This window comes from Schistocerca americana, chromosome X, assembly GCF_021461395.2.
Source record: "Schistocerca americana isolate TAMUIC-IGC-003095 chromosome X, iqSchAmer2.1, whole genome shotgun sequence".
In the NCBI taxonomy this organism is placed as follows: Eukaryota; Metazoa; Arthropoda; class Insecta; order Orthoptera; family Acrididae; genus Schistocerca; species Schistocerca americana.
In genome coordinates, this window is record NC_060130.1 from 713,349,682 (window position 1) to 713,370,043 (window position 20,362).

The window sequence follows — 20,362 nt, forward strand, 5'->3', positions numbered from 1 at the left end:
CCACACTAACGATAAAATAAAGGATGTAGTGCAGTGGAAAGAATTATTATGTCACGTGAATACGGAACTATGAGTACAGTCAAAGCATCAAGAACAGTTGGATATTATGCGCAAAAGGAATGCTGCAGCAGGAATAGCAGCCACAACCAATGGTGGTGCCGAGTAACGACACACCAAGTCATCTGTTATGTAACTCTCAGGTTAGTGCAGTGAAGGCTGAAATTGATTCACCTAGGCAGAGTGACAGGAGGAGACATTCAGCCAAGCAAATTCACTGTTTTTGTGCGTTAGAGGGAGTCAGACGTGGGAAAAGGCAGTAAATTCACACATTGCAAGGACCCTCAGTCTACGCCAAAGCACATAGACTGCGCCAGATAGAAACAGAGCAGCTGAACGAATCATAGAGGAGCTGTTGCAGGCAGGTGTACCACGACCTTCAGCAAGCCAGTGGACATCACCAATTAACTTACGGTAGTACCTAATAAAGACAATCCTTTCAGATTATGTGGAGATCATGCACACTTAACTCCTGTAAATTACCTGGTAGATATCCTATTCCCAATTTGTAAGATTTTTCACATGCTCTGGCAGAGGAGAACATATTTAGCGTGACAGACAGTAGGAAGCCCTACCACCAGATCCCAGTGGCTTCTAAAGACGTACCCAAAACAGCGGTCATAGCCTCTTTGGGCTGTTCGAATTTGTACACATGCTTTATGGGCTTAAAAACGCTGCCCAAAATTGGCAGCATTTAACTGACTCACTATTAAGAGTATTTTAAATCCGTTTCTGCTATTTCAGTGTATTTTCTTTTTCTTCAGAAACTGCTGAAGAGCAGGAAAGACACTTAGCACTAATATTTAATACTCTTTGGAACTATGGTATCGTAGTTAACGAGGAGAAGCGCCACATTCCTGGATCACTCAGTAAGCAGCACCACAACTAAAAGAATAAGTTAACGACTTGAAATAATCCATTGCATGCCTAAACCTGCAACTTTTCAGTAGCTGCGCCGATTCCTAGGGACTATTGTTGACAAATCATCAGATGCCGTTTTAGAAACGAATCATTTATTAAGCATCACACAATACGACAATATGATACGAAACACCAATTGCACATTTCAAAACATAGCCAGAGATCATCACAACTACACCAAAAATGAACCAAGAATTTATGAGACATGAGAATATGAACGATACATACGCATACATGTATATAACAACATTGAAACATTAATATTTTCACAACTGTAAACTTTTGTAGGAGACATTTGTCACTAGCTGCAGAGTTACAGGCTCCTTTGATGCATGTTCTGATGGGAAAGGATAATCATGTGAAGTGAGTACTTAAATGGACAGACATAGAACAGACCCAGCATAAAACAGGCGGTTACGGTAGCACATCCGGCAGCGGGTGTCCTATTAACGTTAACAGCGCATGCGAGTGACATGGCGGTTGACACTGTATTGCATCTGGTGACTGACGGAGAGCACTGAGATTCTCTTCAAAAAAGTTGACTGCAACCCGATGCAAATGGTCTGCGCTTGATCAGGAACTGTTGACTATTTATTAGATCATTAGATACTTCAAGGCGGATACTGAAGGACAAAAATTTAAAATATTTACTGATCACCACCCACTTGGTGGAAGCGATCAAAACCTCCCATTAAGGATTGTTCACCAGGAAGTTTTAGGCATGTGAACTTTATCAGTCAGTTCTCCACAGACGTTTTACACATAATGGGGGACGGATAACATTGTCGCCGATTACCTTCCAGAATCAGTGTCAGTTTGCCTTAACTTAGACGTCCACTTGGCAGCACAAGAGAACGATAAGAAACTCCAACAGTTATTAAAAAACAATACAATGAGTCTACAACTAAAGCATCGACAAAAAATCGGTACAGCAACCAAATTATGGTAAGACTAAGGACACATCTGCCCATTCATACCATAAAATTATAGAAAAACGATCTTTAGTAGTTTGCATGGACAGGCTAATCTAGGCATATACCAGTCAGCCAGGTTTGTGACAGAACGTTTTTTATGGCCAGATACGAAAAAGCACTGGACACAGACATGTGTGGAGTGTTCATGAACGACACAATGACACTTGACCCATGCTTTAGGCATGTTCAAAATTCCAGCTGGACGATTACAGCATGTGTATCTGGAGTTGATTTTCTCCTTCCAGTATCACCACTGTAGAATAAACAGTAAAAGCATGTACAGAAATGTGGATTGCACACTTCTGATGCCACAAAGCGATCACAATAGGCAATGGTCATCAGTCTGAGATGGCTCTGTTCTCGAACCTTTGACAAACGTGCGTAGTGGAACACTTTCGAACCACTGATTGCCATCCCCAAAGCAATGGGTTTGTAGAGCGGTGGCATCGCACTTTAAAAGTGACATGAATGTGCCACTGGAAGGAGTAGCATGAAAGCCTTCATTGGGTGTTTTTAGGCATGAGATCAGCTTTCAAGCAGTAGGCCTACTTACAAGCCTCCTTTGCAGAGATTCTGCATGGACAAGCACTAAACCTACATTCAGAACTCGTCAAACCATTAGCCTTAGCAGACTCCAAAGATTTGCTTGAATCAGTGCATTGAGAAAAATGCTTATTGCCAAGGTTCACACACTCTTCTTTCGCAATCTCATGGTTCTCTGCAAGTATTTGTACACAAAGAACTGAAACACTGTACACAAACAACTGAAACGCTGTGATTTTGTAAAGTTGCGTGATGATACAGTGAGGCCATCACTCCAACAGCCATATTCGAGTCCACACAAAGTGCTATGCCAAAGCGATAACACATTTTACATCAACCTACACAGAAGACCATCAGCAGTTTCAGTACATAGGTTAAAACCAATGTGGATACTGAAAGATGGGGACGCAGCACAAGATCCACAAGACTCACCAACTACACACACTTTGCAGGGTGAGTTAAAGGGATTCAGGCAATGCACAGCAGCAGTGAACCGCCCCAGACTATGCCCCTACTGCTGCACCAGATGATGCAACACAATTGCGCTATGGATGTTGGCACAGACCTCCAGCGCACGTGGAGGACTATATTGTCGAATAGCTCGAAAACAAAGTTTTGGTTCACAGTGCAAATACTGTGCAGTAATTAATTACCTGTGCATACAAGGTCCGTTTAAAATATTCCGGAACTTTGTTCACAGCATTTTTCTGCACTTACCGTCGAAATACTCTCCTCCGTAATTGACGCACAGCACCCAACGCTGTTTTTACTTCCAGAAGCAGTCTTGTTATGCCTCTTGCAGGGTCGTGCGAAGTGCCATCTGCGAATTTTCTTTTATCTCGTCTGTCGTTGCAAATCTTCGTCCATTCAATGGAGTTTTTAACTTTGGAAAGTCCGCGGGGGCAAGATCTGCAAAGTACGGAGGATGAGGCAGTACAGTGATTTCGTTTTTTGTGCAATAGTCACGCATCAAGTGATGAATGTGCGTGTGCGTTATTGTGATGCAAGACCCATGAATTGTCTCGCCACATTTCAGGCCGTTTTCTTCTCATATTTTCCTGCAGGTGTAGCAACATGTCCCGATAGTATCATCGATTGACAGTTTGTTACATGAATCCTTCAAAGACAAAGAAAACTATCAGCATGGCTTTGGCATCTGACCTGACCTGACCTGACGAGCTCTTTTTGGTCTTTGAGAACCTTTCCCAACCCACTGTGAAGATTAAACATTGGTCTCAACATCACAACCGTAGGCCCACGTCTCATCAACAGTTGTGATTCTCTTGAGGAACATCCCTTTCTCATTTGCGCAATCCAAAAGCTCTTTGCAGATTGCGATGTGAAGGTCTTTCTGGTGTTGACTCATGAGCCGTGGGACGAACCTGGTGGCAACATGATGCATTCCAAGATGCTGTGTCAGGATTTCATGACATAATTCAACTGAAATGTTGCATTCTTCTGAAATCCCTCGTATAGTCAGTCTTTGATTGGTGCACCCTATCATCAAGTAAGATCTATGAGGCAATGGTTTGCGGACAATAACTTTCCTGAAAAGGACTGCTGTCCAAGACTCAACATGAACCCAATGAAACACAGTTGGGATGAGTTAGAACCTCAACTTCGCTCCATAACCCAGCATCCAATATAACTACCTTCTCTAGTTTGAGGTCTTGAATGGAGAATGGGCTGCTGACAGACATCTAGTCAACTCACTGAAAGTGTCCCCATCAGAATTCCAACCGTCATGAAAGTGGAGGGTGGACACATCTAATGTTTATGTCCAATAATACACTCCTGGAAATTGAAATAAGAACACCGTGAATTCGTTGTCCCAGGAAGGGGAAACTTTATTGACACATTCCTGGGGTCAGATACATCACATGATCACACTGACAGAACCACAGGCACATAGACACAGGCAACAGAGCATGCACAATGTCGGCACTAGCACAGTGTATATCCACCTTTCGCAGCAATGCAGGCTGCTATTCTCCCATGGAGACGATCGTAGAGATGCTGGAAGTAGTCCTGTGGAACGGCTTGCCATGCCATTTCCACCTGGCGCCTCAGTTGGACCAGCGTTCGTGCTGGACGTGCAGACCGCGTGAGACGACGCTTCATCCAGTCCCAAACATGCTCAATGGGGGACAGATCCGGAGATCTTGCTGGCCAGGGTAGTTGACTTACACCTTCTAGAGCACGTTGGGTTGCACGGGATACATGCGGACATGCATTGTCCTGTTGGAACAGCAAGTTCCCTTGCCGGTCTAGGAATGGTAGAACGATGGGTTCGATGACGGTTTGGATGTACCGTGCACTATTCAGTGTCCCCTCGACGATCACCAGTGGTGTACGGCCAGTGTAGGAGATCGCTCCCCACACCATGATGCCGGGTGTTGGCCCTGTGTGCCTCGGTCGTATGCAGTCCTGATTGTGGCGCTCACCTGCACGGCGCCAAACACGCATACGACCATCATTGGCACCAAGGCAGAAGCGACTCTCATCGCTGAAGACGACACGTCTCCATTCGTCCCTCCATTCACGCCTGTCGCGACACCACTGGAGGCAGGCTGCACGATGTTGGGGTGTGAGCGGAAGACGGCTTAACGGTGTGCGGGACCGTAGCCCAGCTTCATGGAGACGGTTGCGAATGGTCCTCGCCGATACCCCAGGAGCAGCAGTGTCCCTAATTTGCTGGGAAGTGGCGGTGCGGTCCCCTACGGCACTGCGTAGGATCCTACGGTCTTGGCGTGCATCCGTGCGTCGCTGCGGTCCGGTCCCAGGTCGACGGGCACGTGCACCTACCGCCGACCGCTGGCGACAACATCGATGTACTGTGGAGACCTCACGCCCCACGTGTTGAGCAATTCGGCGGTACGTCCACCCGGCCTCCCGCATGCCCACTATACGCCCTCGCTCAAAGTCCGTCAACTGCACATACGGTTCACGTCCACGCTGTCGCGGCATGCTACCAGTGTTAAAGACTGCGATGGAGCTCCGTATGCCACGGCAAACTGGCTGACACTGACGGCGGCGGTGCACAAATGCTGCGCAGCTAGCGCCATTCGACAGCCAACACCGCGGTTCCTGGAGTGTCCGCTGTGCCGTGCATGTGATCATTGCTTGTACAGCCCTCTCACAGTGTCCGGAGCAAGTATGATGGGTCTGACACACCGGTGTCAATGTGTTCTTTTTTCCATTTCCAGGAGTGTAGATGACCAGATACTTTTAATTAGATAGTGTATGTTTGCCTTACTATTTACGTTCTTCTTAAGAATTAGATTTAAAAACTTAACAGGTTTTGCTTCTGTAATCTCCTAATTATTGCATTTTATCAGTTCTGATAAAATCAAATAATAGAAAAATCCAAGGTGGATTAATGACAATGTTATGAAAGATATAGATTGCTACTCACCATGTAGTGAAGATACTGAGTCATAGACAGGCACAAGAAAAAGACTGCTAAACAACTAAGCTTTCAGCATAAAGGCCTTTTTCAGAATTACACACACACATTCATGAAAACACAATTCACATACGCATAATGCAGTATCTGGCTACCAGGACCAGACTGCGAGCAACAGTGCATGGTGGGAGAAGAAATCTGGGTGGTGCACTCTGCTATCAATTCCCCTCCATGCCCAGACCCCTCCTTACTCCCACACTGAGATTGCTTCTCGCATCATATGCTGTTTCTCACAGTATGGCTTCAGCAGCTAGCGACAGTGGGCATGTGTGTGAGCTGCATTTGTATGGATGTGTGTCTGTATGCTGTCTAGTTCTGAAGAAGTTCTTTTGGCCAAAAGCTTACTTGTGTAATAACCTTTTTGTTGTGCATGTCTGTGACTCAACAACTCCACTATATGGTATGGAGCAATCCATCCTTTTCATAGTATTGTCAGTTTTGATGATTTTGTTATAGAAATTGTATTATACAAGTTTTTGTAGCATTTAGAGTTATTCCATTTCGACAGAATGAAGATCAAATTTTTTCTAAGCTATTTTCAACATCTTCCTCAATTCTTTCTCTCACTTCATTTTCATTTATAATTGATGTATCAATTGCAAATCAGACTTTATGAACATCACTGGTAACTATTTGGTCATTTAATAGAATAATAACAGATAAGGACCCAATATTGAACTCATTATGACCTTCCAGTCAGAGGAATAGTATCTTCAATCTGTTCTTACATTTACTCTTTGTTTCATATCCATGATTTTACGAAAAAAATTTAAATATGGCTTTATGGCTGTTGTTCCAGATTATGAAATTTGCCTATTCCTGATAGTGTTCCATGTGTATGTTCAGCCTGTAACATTTAATGAAAAAAACGTTGAGGCAATTTTTTAATTATACTATCATTTGGGGTTACTTTATTCTGCTTTCTACAGATTTTTAAAGAAATTACTTTCAAAAAGGGTTTCTTTAATGATTCTGTGTTTCAAAATTATGTGATTACTTGATGTAGACTGCAAAGTAATCTGTATTTATATCTCTCAAGTTACCCTTTTATTTCTATTTTTTATTGTTTTTTTAGAAATTAGAACAAAGTTTCCTTACCCTGGGGTACTTTGCAGTGTATGTCTAAATTACAGTAAAATAATGGTTTCAGAGGTTTAACCATAGGAATTAAGAGAAAACCAGCAGTTACATCTAAAGTAAGGATTACAGTGTTCTGGAGTCATGTTTGACCACAGGAATGAATAGAAAACAGCATAAGCACAGAAAAATGTCATTACCAAAATAGTTCAGAATTTAAAGTTTTAACACAGAATTTTGTCTGTATTGTGAGCTATTAGCTCCAATATTCATGAAGCTCAGGCACAGAGAAGAAACCACTTTGGCTTATCTGTTTTGGAGGCTGAACGGTGTCAGGTATTTCATCAAAGTCATACATCATTTCATATTTCAGCACTGGTCACCCCTGTAATTAAGTCTTCTGCATTGTACTTATTGTAGCTCCAGCACTGCTTACATAAGTAATTAATCCACAAAAATACTCCCCCTAATATATGAAGAACACATACTGGCCCTATGTGTGTACACCTTCACCAAATTCTGGACCTCTTCTTCTGCCTGGTAACTAACTAGGTGTCATCCTCTGCAAATGCTACAGGCGATAGTTATCTCACATAATCATCATATTCAGAAGAATCTCTGGGAGTGATAGCTACAGAATCTTCTTCTGGCCTGCTTTTTTTATTACTGTGGTTTCTTCTCTGTTTCTTTGGAACTTTTTTCTGCATCACTGTGACACTTTTACCAGGAGTCACTGTAATCTTTCTTCTACATCTGTTTCTGGCAACACCAGTAGTCAACTCAGGTATCTTACATGGATGGGCTTGATGAAAGATTCCTGTACTGCATCTTTGTCACATGTCTGTGAAGGAAGATGACAAAGAATTTCTTCAACATTGATTGTATGTGTGCCGAAGTTTCTAAAAACCTGCTATTTGGTTTTTGGTTGAGTTTTTGCCTAGTATTTTCATTAGTCTTCTTAACAGAAATGGTAAATGCTGTTTCTGCAAGACAGTGTGTTTGAAGAGTTGCTTACTGTTTTTCCATTCTGTAAGGATCTGTCTCCAGTCTGCTTTCATGAACCCAAAGAAAGAAACATCCAAAGGCTGTGTAATGTGGGTGCTGTTCATTAGCAGACAGGTGAATGAAATGTCATTCTCACCACAGAGCTCTAAAACATATGCTGTCAAATGTGAGGACAAATTATCACAGATTACTACTTTCTTTCCTTCCATCTTTTTCAGTCTGACGACATCGATTGCATGTAGGTGCTGAAAGATGGATAAAATAAATAAATAAATAAATAAACTTTGTGAGACACTCACTAAGTGTGTTATTGTCAAACCATCCTCTAGATCTATGTGAGTTAAGACAGCTGCTGGGCACATTTTCTCTCCCTGTAGACCATAAGTGGCTTGATTTATAAACAACAAATATAGGGAAAATTTCTCCCTCAGCTTCACCGGCAAACATTAGACATGTTGTTTTTGGAAGAATTACAAATGCTTTCTGAATATTTTGAATCCCTTTTTGCAAGAACTTATTTTTCCTTTGGTATCTGAAGTTCCATATATTGCTTGCTAGCACATCATCTTTGAGTTCAACATGCAAATGTTCAACATATTCTCTGAGAATATGTTCATCAACAGCAGCTCTAATCCTTTTAATGTTGACTGCAAAGCACATACAAAGTTCAGGGTGCCATTTGATGAAACACAAGAGCCATTTATCACCTGGACAATTGCCTTTGCGTCTAGGAACTTTACATCCCTGTCTGGCATGGTATGACTTTACAATCATTCAGAGTTCCATTGGAGAGACAGGAAACCCACATTCACTCAGTTGTGACATAAAAATTACAAATTGTGCTTCTTCTTCAGTAGTATAACCTGCAAGAACCCTGGATATGAATTAATTCCTTCCTTTAATTTCAATTCATTAATTAAGGTTCTTCTTGGGACATCAAAAAGTGTTTCAGCTTTCCTGTGTGGTATCTCCTCCTCCTAATGGAGTGTAGTTTTTGGGCTGTAATCACATAATTGCCTACTTCTGACAGTACACTTGTACTTGCATAGTACTTTCAGCAATCTGAAAGTGATTACAAACATTGTTCACTGTGAAGAGCACACTACAGTGGTAAATGAAGTCTAAAGTGTTCATAGATATGTAAGAAACACATCCTGAGGGTACTGTGCTCCACTTTTGTTGTGGTGCAACATTTCGCAGAACAAAAAATTTCATAACCTAGGAAATGAAACTGACAGTGACACAAACAATGTTCCATTAAATGAAAAACTATTGTACTGTAAAGCACCTAAACAGTCTGAGTAATTAAAATTGTGCTGACTGACATTCACAGTGACCAGTTAAGCCTCTGAAAAAAAAAAAATTTCCACCAAATTTTTTTACACACTTCAGCACATCTTTACTTAGATGCTTACGAATGGTTGACATTTAAACAGGCAATCAAGGCTGCCAACCTGAAAGTGCTACATTTCATAGAAAAAGTAATTCACAAGTACACAACAAATGTTGTAGCATCTATGAACCAACAAATGTTTCTTCTCAAGTGGAGAAAGTTTGACACAATAGAGCAAAATAACCCCAAATGATGGTATATAATTTACTGTAATATCATTATCAAATCTAATGTTCAAAACTTCTTGGCTTCTGAACTCAGCTCCTATTTCTGATTGAACAACAGACGGCAGTGCTGTTGTCTTAATTCTGTTTTAGAGCATGAGTGTATTATTTGACTGTTTTTTAGCTGTGAATGCAGTATTTTTAAATACAAATTTATAGTTTTCAACACACTCATAAGAAAATCTGGATTTATATTAGAAATTTTTTTTCATTTCAGGAGCTGTCTCTTTCTAGCCCTAGCTAGTGATTTTTATTCATCATGTAATTAATTTCAACATACAGGTTACTTTTTCCCAAGTTTTTGAAGAATTGGATATCCAGAATATATTTATGAAACAATTTAGGAACTCGATATAGAGTCCAATGCCTGATCTGTAGTGGTCTACAGATGAGCTCTCAACAATTAGTTTGTTATTAAAAACATCAAAATTACTTTTCCTGAAATTTCTTTTTTCTTAAGTGCAGTTGTAGAGACTTTATCTTCTTTTGGAAGCCCAATAAATAGAATTCAGAGATCACAACTACCTAAGTGTATGTAGTACTTATTTGCGTCATCAAACTTGTAGTTTGTAGTAATATTACCTACAAAAGTCACTGAGCTGCTCCTTTCTCTGGTACAAGTGGCAAATTTTCAGAAAGTTTTAGTGTTAAACTAGAATACTGAATTAAATCACAAACTCTTGTGGATTTGCTCACCTTTAATTTGAAGTCTTCTCCTATCACAGTTTTTTCTTAATTTCTTTCTAACATTTTTCAGGGGATATTGAAATTTAGCTAAGAGTAGTTCAGTTGCAGGTACTCCTGAAATACTATAGACTGATTTAATCTTTTCACTCTACAAGGAAACTCTATAAGACACTTGATTAATCTCAGTAACTGGAATTTCTCTTACTAAATATCTAATTATGAAACTAACAAGAATGCAGGAGATTCAACATAAACTGTTGTTCCTACAAAGGCTTAAGATTATTAATATTGAATATAATGTCCATGGAGTCTTCTTTTAATGAGTGTTTATTTAAGCAAATAATATTGATTCTTACACATTCCAAAACCGGTATTAATAGTTAAACAATTCTGGAACATTGCCCCAAACTGTGGTGCATGCATATGGCATAGTGCTTAGTATTGCTGATTGGCATGCTGTGGGTCTCCCCTTCTTGCCTGTGGGTACAAATGTTGTGCTGCCAGTGCTTATCATGTGGCACACATTGCCACTAAATTTAAAAGGGAAAGTAGGTGGGAACACATATTTTAGAAAGGTGCACAAGGTTAGAATTTCAGCCACATGATTATTTAATTATGCACAAACTACACGCTATTAAAAACTACTTATAAAATTGTTCAGCAGTCTGTTTACCACATTTCAGGCCCATGTTGGTAGAGTTCTTAGTTTCTCCAGTCACGGTACAAAATTAAGTTCCATATGGGTATTTAAACCATTTACACGCATTAACTTTGGATTAACAAAGGATGTGAGGTGCAGAGTCTTGAACCGACACCGAGCGAGGTGGCGCAGTGGTTAGCACACTGGACTCGCATTCGAGAGGACGACGGTTCAATCCCGCGTCCGGCCATCCTGATTTAAGTTTTCCGTGATTTCCCTAAATCGCTTCAGGCAAATGCCAGGATGGTTCCTTTGAAAGGGCATGGCCGATTTCCTTCCCCATCCTTCCCTAATCCGAGCTTGTGCTCCGTCTCTAATGACCTCGTTGTCGACGGGACGTTAAACAGTAATCTCCTCCTCCTCCTCCTCTTGAATTGACAGAATACAATAACCAGGCACTGTCATATGTGGAGGGTGAAATCAAAACCCTGAGTCTCTGGAAAGCAATGATGCAGTGCACAAGTGGTTGCTAGGTGCAGGTGAGAATCAGTTGAATATTCCATAACCGCACATGGAAATTACTGTCATGGTATTGGAAGGGATGGCCTGCAATGGCAATGTGCTTGTGTTGAAATAGGTATCAGTACATTTGAGCCACGCTGGTGGGTACACCACTGGTCCTGATTGGTAAACAAGGTGCCTGCAAGTTATTTGCAAAATGTGATGCAAGGCCAACTCACCAAAATGTATCCATGCACTGCTGTTGGGAAGCCATGGGGTTGCAGCAATTATAAGTCTTTGTACACCCCTTGGTTCTCATTAAAAATCACTTCACATTCACTGAATTAGCAATTGACACACACACATAGCTATTGTTACTTCCCTTCAGCACATGTGCACACGCATGAGAATGGTGTTGTCTCCAGCTGGGGAAAAATCTGGCAGAAGCATCCATTTTCGCATATGTTGGTGAGGGAAAAGACGCTCCTATTGGTAGCTGCCTATCATGAATAGGCTCTTTGCAGAAAGTCCAGGTGCAGCTGCATGGGTAGAGTCATCTGTTAGGGCAGGCTCTGAGGATCTCAAAATTTGAAATTTGGAGGTGCCACACAGTTACCCCCTTGTGAGAGGCAGACACCAGGGTGGTGATGTATGAGTGTGGCTCCAGGGTGTCAGTCAATGACTATGTGAGCATTGGTGGCAGAGACGCGCAGAGACTCTTATCTGACAGTGGGTTGTACGGGCAATGCCCTTTGTCTCAGCAGAGGGATGAGGCATCACGACATGTGGTGGGGAGAAGCAGTTGGTTCAAAATGCTTAGTTAAACTGTGAGGCTTTTGCTGACTGGAAAAAGCTACTCAACCTCACAAAAGATATATACATGCCAGTGATGATCATAAGCATTGTAGGTGGTCAAGGAAAATCTGGGGTCACTAATGTCAAGAGCAACCGCAACTCATCCCTAAAGGTATGTGCATAGGGACAGCTGATCCAGTCCAGGAGGGACAGTTTAGTGCCACTGGCAAAGAATCATGCTCCACTACTGCTAAAGACAACACAGTGAAGGGACAAGGGTCTGGCATGACCAAGGAACAATTTCAGTGAGTAACAGTCATTCTGCATCAGTTTTTGGGTGCTTCCAAATCCAGGGAGGAAAAAAGACAAACCAAGCAGCTCATGCTAAAACACTGTATCAACACTGGGAGTCATCCACAAATTAGTCAACTGAATGGCTCAAGTTCTGGGAGTAAGTAGAGAAAATGTTGCAAGATGACATGGTTGAACTCTCAGAGTCCTTGGCTCTCTCATATGATCCTCATGAAGAAGAAGAAGAAAGATGGCACATGGTGTTTCTGCATCAATTACCAGTGTCTGAACAGAGTCCTGGAAAAAGGTGTCTCTCCATTTCTGTGCACTGATGACACCCTAGAATTCCTGACAGCCTCTATGAGTTTCAAGTTATTCCATTTGGACTGTGTAATGCTCCAGTCACCTTCAAATGTATGATGGACAGTCTGCTTCATCACATTAGATGGGAGACCTTTCTTTGATATTTGGATGACAATGTCATTTTTTCAAAGACACTTGAGGAACATCTGAGCCATCTGACAGCTGTGTTGAGTGTGGTCAGACAACAGCCCTCTACCTGAATACAAAACAGTGCATCTTGCCACTCAAGAAATACAAATCTTGGGGTGCCTAGTGAATGGTGATGAAGTCCATCCTAGTCTTAAATAAATAAGAGCAGTCAAAGAATTTATGATTTCTCACCACATTCATGATCTGAGAATTTTTCTCAGAATGTTCTTGTACTATTGGTGATTCATAAAGGACCTCTGTGCTGAGGCACATACCTTGTAAGGACTACTGCAGGAAACCACCATATTTTCCTGGAATGAAGTGAAAGTCCTTAAGGAGACACTAACACCTTCTCCAGTCCTAACATTGTATTATGAGAATGCATAGACAGAACTTCACACTGATGTTAGCAGTTAGGGTAGGCTGCAGTTCTTGTGAAAATTTAGGAAAGTGCTGAAAATGTGATATCTTATGCTTTGAAAGCACTCTGCAGGTCAGAGATAAACTACTCTAGGAATGAGAATGAATGCCCTTCATTTTGTCGGACCATCAACAGGTTCCAGTTGTATTTATTTAGCAAACCATTCACTGTTGTGACAGACCAACATTCTCTATGCAGGTCTGAAAGAACCTTCGGTTTGACTGGTGAGATGAGCTTGGAGGTTTCAGGAGGTCACAGTAGTATAAAAATGCACATGCAAAAACACCAATGGGCTTTCATGGGATCTTTTGGTGGATCACAGCAGAGTGGATGAAATCTCAATCATCGCTGCATCAGATGGCATTAGTACTGAACAGAGGGAAGATCCAGTACAGCTGTAAACTGTAGCCGGCCGGAGTGGCCGTGCGGTTCTAGGCGCTGCAGTCTGGAGCTGAGCGACCGCTCCGGTCACAGGTTCGAATCCTGCCTCGGGCATGGATGTGTGTGATCTTCTTAGGTTAGTTAGGTTTAATTAGTTCTAAGTTCTAGGCGACTGATGACCTCAGAAGTTAAGTCGCATAGTGCTCAGAGCCATTTGAACCATTTTTGTAAACTGTAGAAGCCTTGAAGGAGGAGGAACTGACTAAAGGAGAATTCAAATTAATAAATGAGACATAGTATAAAAGAAACTGTGATCCAGTGCTGCAGAAATGGTTGCTTGTGATTTCATCTTATCTGCACATAGCTACCCTGAAGTATTTCCATGATGATCCAACATCTGATCATTAGGGATTGATGAAGACTCTAGAAAGAATCATATGCAAGTATCACTGGCCAGGTCTCTTCCAAGCTGGTAGACACCATATGAGCCAGTGTAAGGGATCCAAAAATGGAAGCACATGCTGCAGTTATGTCTTAGGCATCCCTGATACTAATCCTACATGCAGCAGTGCCACTCCACTGAACTGAAATTGATTTCTTGGGGAAGTTCTTGAAGTTGACAAATGGAAATGGAAATTGATGGATAATAAATAGTCTGCATTAAGTACATTACCTGCTATACTGTTAAGCTCTGCCTACTGTTGAAGCTCCAGAAATTGCAAAGTTCCTTGCAGAAGGCATCATTATGAAGCACAGAGCACCCTGTGTGATGACCTCTGTTCATGGAAAAGTTTCCCAATTGAGTGTTAGAGGCAATTTCATGTTGTGATATCACCCACATGACAACTGCCTAACACCCACAGATGAATGGTTTCACCTTTCACACTTTAATAAGAAAATGAGACATTAGCAGATAGCTCTCATTGTATGTTACTATGGAACAGAGAGACTGGGATACAATCCTGTCAGTTGTGACACTCAGATACAGCACAGGGAATCCAGACAGTACAGGTTTCACATGATTATTTCTGCTCCGCTGTCATGAAAACAAAATGACAATGGTGCCCCTGTTCTCATTTCAACAGGACGATACTCAGGATTACTATATTAAACATCTCATCATCAGGACCAAAGAAACAAGACAGCTGGCTTGCATACGGACCCCAGATGCTCAGGAGAAAGACTGAGAGCACTGTAATGCCAAGCACCAGCCAATGAGATACAGCCTTGGAGGCTTGACATGGATTTTTATGCCTGTGCAGAAAGTGGGACTCAAGATTGACTTTGGGGTATATCATATCCTTTGTTGCTTGTCAGATGTCACATGGAGTTGGAGATTAAGACCTTTCATCAACAAGACAAAAGCCCAGAGACATTGTCTATGTCCTATGTATGATGACTAGAACACAAAGATCTACCACCACTATCATACAAAGTACCATTGACAAGGTTCTCCAGGATGACATAGCTGGTTCCAATGAAAAATTTTGAAACAGTGGGTCGCTGTTTCTCCAGAAAGGGAGGAATGGTGTGAGCTGTGATGCATGGAGTGTGGTTTGTGTCACTAGGTGACATACTACAGGGTTCCAGTTGAAACCCGATCACCAGCAATTATTTATTATTTAGTATTTAATAGTTCATAAAAGTTCTCAAAGTATCTTATGTTTGTATATTCTGGTATATTAAATGTTTGTATAAATAGCAGAATTCTGGAATATTCATTGTTTGTGTAAATACAGCTCTCTCTGTCTGAGAGTTCAGTTCTGTTCTGGCTGAACACGTGTGTTAAAAATAAACGTGCTTTCAGTGGTAAGTGTTGCATTTCATTGATCATCCTGCTTTTGATTTCAGGCTTAACTGTGCTTGCAACAAGAAACATCTAAGGTTTCCAAACCTTCTTTGCCAGCAGCTAAACTATTGACATTTTAGTGTATCAATGCTGCAGTTTTGTGCTTGACTATGATTTGAATCACACCCTTTCAGGTGCAATCCTTGATTTACCACCCTCCCAATAACCCCTCCTCTCCCCAAATATAACAGTAGAATCTCTAATTAGCTGAAGTAGTATATTTAAATGGCAATAGAAGTTTTACCTCCTTGTCAACAATTTCTGTACCATAAAAGAACTTATGAGGAGAAATATGTAGTCAATGTCACAACTGCAAGTGTCCAACATGTAGCCATATTGATATATAACTGACGGAACATGTCAAATTGATGTTTAACTGAACTGTTTGATGACATAATATTTATAGGAACATGTAACCAACTGATTAACTTGTGATGTGATATTACAGCATTTTCCTTTTCTATTTTCTTTTATTGCAGATGTTGACAAGTCATGTACGCAATATGAATCACTACTGGTATATCAAGAATGTGACCTTAAGTTTCATAGTACTATTTTGTTTTGTACAAAGCTGTGGATGTTTTTCAGAAATAAAAATAGGTAAGTACATTGTAATTTGTGAATAATAAATTATCTGATAAAAAAATGAAGCACCCAGAAGGGGAGGAGGAAAAGAAATGAAACTTCATGAGTTGGGATGGCACGTGATGTTATTTCAGTGATAGCAAAAGTGAGTCAAATTATGAAGAACTTCTTAGTATGGGCCCACTTATCAGCATGAGATTGCACCACATCTAGCTTGGGTGTTTGCACTGATTCAATTGGGAAGGGTGTCATAAAGCTGCTGTATCCTCACCTGACACAAGCTGGCCCACGACTGTTATAACTGGTCCTTGGTATCCTGGATACAGGCACTGGAATGATGTTGAAATTTGAGCTGGTACCACTCATGTTCTATCATGATCAGTACTGGACATATGGCTGGTCACAAGAGTGTCTCATCATCACTCAGACAATTCATAGAGACAACTGCCATGTATGGATGAGCATTCTCCTGTTGAAGAATGGTACCACAATTCTCTCGCATAAGTCTCAAAAACATTGGAAGAATCAGGCTTCTGTGCAGGCTGCCTCTATACTTATGGTGATTTGGGAGTAGTTCAGAATTGTAATTCATCACCGAGCACAATGCAATGCTGTTCATTAGCAGTCCATTTTCCCTGGTCATGGCACCAGTCCAAACACAGCCATTTGTGTTGTGATTTGATTTGATTTATTGAGCACCCATTTTATCATGTACAATGATATGGGATTTGCCATATGTTACATACAGAAAAAATATGAATAACAACATATTATGTAAAAAATATCAGTGAACAATCTGAATTAAATATATGGGCAAAAACAATTATAGCTTACATGATATAAATTTGTAACAATATAGGACACAAATAAGTTACATATATTCTGTATATAATGGACAGCAACAAGAAACAATGATTATAACACTCTATATTGACAAATTAATTAATTTTTGTGTGTGCATAAAAGAGTCTACCCCACGACACAAGTTTGTATATGAGTGACTTATAAGATAGGTGAAGGCACGCTATCTTTCTGAAGAATTCATGTATTCACTAACACTGTAAAAACTATTACAAATTAACATTCTTTTGAGTTCACTTTTAAAACTGCTCAGCTTCTTAATCCTTTTAATTTTTCAGGGAAGAGCACTATAGAGAATTTTTGGTTGGTATATTGCACTCTTGTTGTACTGGGCTTTCTTATGCACTTCTCTGTGAAAGTCATTACTCTGTCTTGTTGTATAGTCATGGAACTCACTGTTTAAAGAAGAAAACTGGGGGTGAGACTTCAGAAAGCATATACTTTCATAGATGTAAATGGATGGAAGAGTCATGATGTTACGAGGGTTATTCCAAAAGTAAGGTCCAATCGGTCGCGAAATGGAAACGACTATGAAAATCTGATAAAGCTTTGCACAGATGTGTTGGGTAGTGTCTCTAGTATAACCCCAGTTAGCATCACGTCGCTCTTCTCATTTCTGAGCTCGCAGTGAGTGCGTAAAGATGTCTAGAAAATAGTGTCTGCCGCCAAGTACGAGGGCCTGGTGAGAAATTTCGCCTGAAGCTATGCAGCCAACATTACATAACTGTCGTGCTGTTTCGTCTTCACGACAATTCTCAGCCGCATTCTGCAGGGGCAATGAAGATGCTCCTGCATCGTTTTCAAATGGAAATGTTAGATTACCCACAATACAGTCCGCAATTGTCTCCCCCTGAGTTTCATCTCTGGTCACATGAACCGCTGTCTTTGAAGACAACATTTTGACACAGACAACGAGGTGTAGGCCAGCGTGGAGAATTGGCGGAAAGCACTGGCGGCTGCCTTCTATGATGAGGCTATTGAAAAGTTGGTACAACGCTATGACAAAAGTCTAAGTCAGAACGGCGACTACGTAGAGAAGTAGATGAAAGGTGTAGCTAATTGTTACAAGTAAAACATTTCTGATGTTCACTATGGTTTCAATTCGGCAATCAATCGGACCTTACTTTTGGAATAACCCTCGTATATTCCTTGAAAAATTCCCTACTTGGATCTCTAGGTACAGTTCCTTTTATGATCCTTATCGCTCATTTTTGAATAATAAAAGAGCATTTTGCCTGACTTGAATTGCCCCAAAATGTGACACTATATCACAAAAGACTATGCATAAATGCATAATACGTACACAGTACTGTTTGATCACTGCAGCAATTTTTGAGCATTCTAAATACATAGCAACATTTACTTAACTTTTTATTGAGCACATCTATATGCTTGTCCCACTTTAGATGCTCATCTAACCAAATTCCTAAGAATTTTTTATTTGGCGTTTGTAGTATATTCTGTCGGCCTAGCTTCACAGTTATATTGGGCTTCACATTATTTGAAACATGTCTGTAATTCATCAATAATGTTTTTTTCTCATTCACAAATAAACTGTTGTCCCTGAACCATTTACTTGCTTCAACTTTTGTTGTTTCAATTTTCCTGTTAAGGTCAGTCTCACTCTGAGCTTTAATAAAGAGACTTGTATCATCAGCAAAAAGTACACAATCAGCTTGTGTTAAATAGTTTGGCAAGCTGTGATGTTAATGACAGGCTGTGCAAGGGACAGTGATTCCCTTGTACCGCTGCTATTAATTTCTGATCAACAGTGTAGGATGACACAGAATATTTCAGTGAGTTATTATCTGTTCTTGAATGGCTGGCACCAATTTTAAGGATTACAAAGAGCTTGGTGAACAATACAGCAGACCTCCCTTTTGGTGGTCAGACATTGTCTACCACAACCTTGACGAGTATGCCTGCCCTCACATTTTCACCCAGTCCAACATCAGGCCACTGTCAAATCTGAATGTCCCAAAAATCTGGATATTGCATGACTTGACCAGCTTGGTAAATGGAGACCCACAATGAGGTGCCTTTTAAATTCTGTCAGGTGCTGATAACATAGCCTCACAGAAGAATACAGCATATCCATATCATTTACAGTGATCATTCAACATCTGCTACTGTTCATGCATCTTAAATACCCTATCAGGAAGGTAACAACACTGAACTCAAGCAACACTAACACACTGTGATGACTGTTCTATCTGTCAGGGAGAATTGCAACTCTAATCATTTATATGTCTGCAAAATGTGTGTACATGTGTGAAGTTACATTGACATCCAACCATATCAGGCAGTGTATTTGCCTTAAGGTATCATGGTTCAGGAAGGCTGAGATCTATTTTAGTAAATACATATTTCTACTATTGTTCTTACAAATATAAGCATTGTGCTCTTCTTATGACAGGTCTTCATCCACATTATATCTAAAAAATTGTTTATTTGTCGAACACTGGAACATACAGGTAGGAATATCAACAATGTAGGAAAAGACAGATTGCTACTTACCATAAAGAAGACACATCAACTTACAGACAGGCACAGTTAAAAGACACTCACTTCAAGCTTTCAGCCGTTGCCTTCATCACTAAAACACACACACACACACACACACACACACACACACACACACACACACACACACACACACGAGCACCAACTCCAGCATCTCGGTCCGAGATGCTGGAGTTGGCAGTCGTGTGTGTGTGTGAGGTGTGCTTGCCTGAGTGAGTGGTGTGTGTGTGTGTGTGTGTGTGTGTGTGTGTTTGTGTGTGTGTGTGTGTTTTACTGATGAAGGTTGTGGCTGGAAGTTTTTCTTGAGTGTCTTGTAATTGTGCCTGTCTGCAACTTGACATCTCTTCTTTACGGTAAGTAGCAATCTTTCTTTTCCTACATTGTTGATATGCCTCCCCAGGGTTTCCATTGTTTGATCTGTTTATTTGTTTTGATGAATACCAGTGGAGGTATAGATGGAATCACATTTGTTATATTTAGATTATATTAAAGAAAGAATTGCCTTGTCACTGAATTCTCTTTATTTACAAGTAGCTTAGTTGCAGTAAGATACATTGACACAATATTATAATTTACTGATTTCAGTACTATTGGAAGCAGTTTGCCTATTACTGCTGCACCTGACAGAGGATGTATTATCCACATAGCTTATTATCTTGTAGTTTTGATGTTCATT

The 20,362-nt window shown here is 40.7% G+C and overlaps 1 protein-coding gene across 2 annotated transcripts in view; it reads left to right on the forward strand.

Moving 5' to 3' along the window:
• LOC124555073 (glutamate receptor ionotropic, kainate 2-like) overlaps positions 1-20,362 on the forward strand; it is a 512,372-nt gene that overhangs the window by 136,439 nt on the left and 355,571 nt on the right. For both annotated transcript variants that reach the window (XM_047128860.1, XM_047128861.1), the window contains exon 2: positions 16,197-16,317. In XM_047128860.1, coding sequence (XP_046984816.1) covers positions 16,197-16,317 — 121 coding nt within the window. The remainder of the gene's footprint in view (positions 1-16,196; positions 16,318-20,362) is intronic.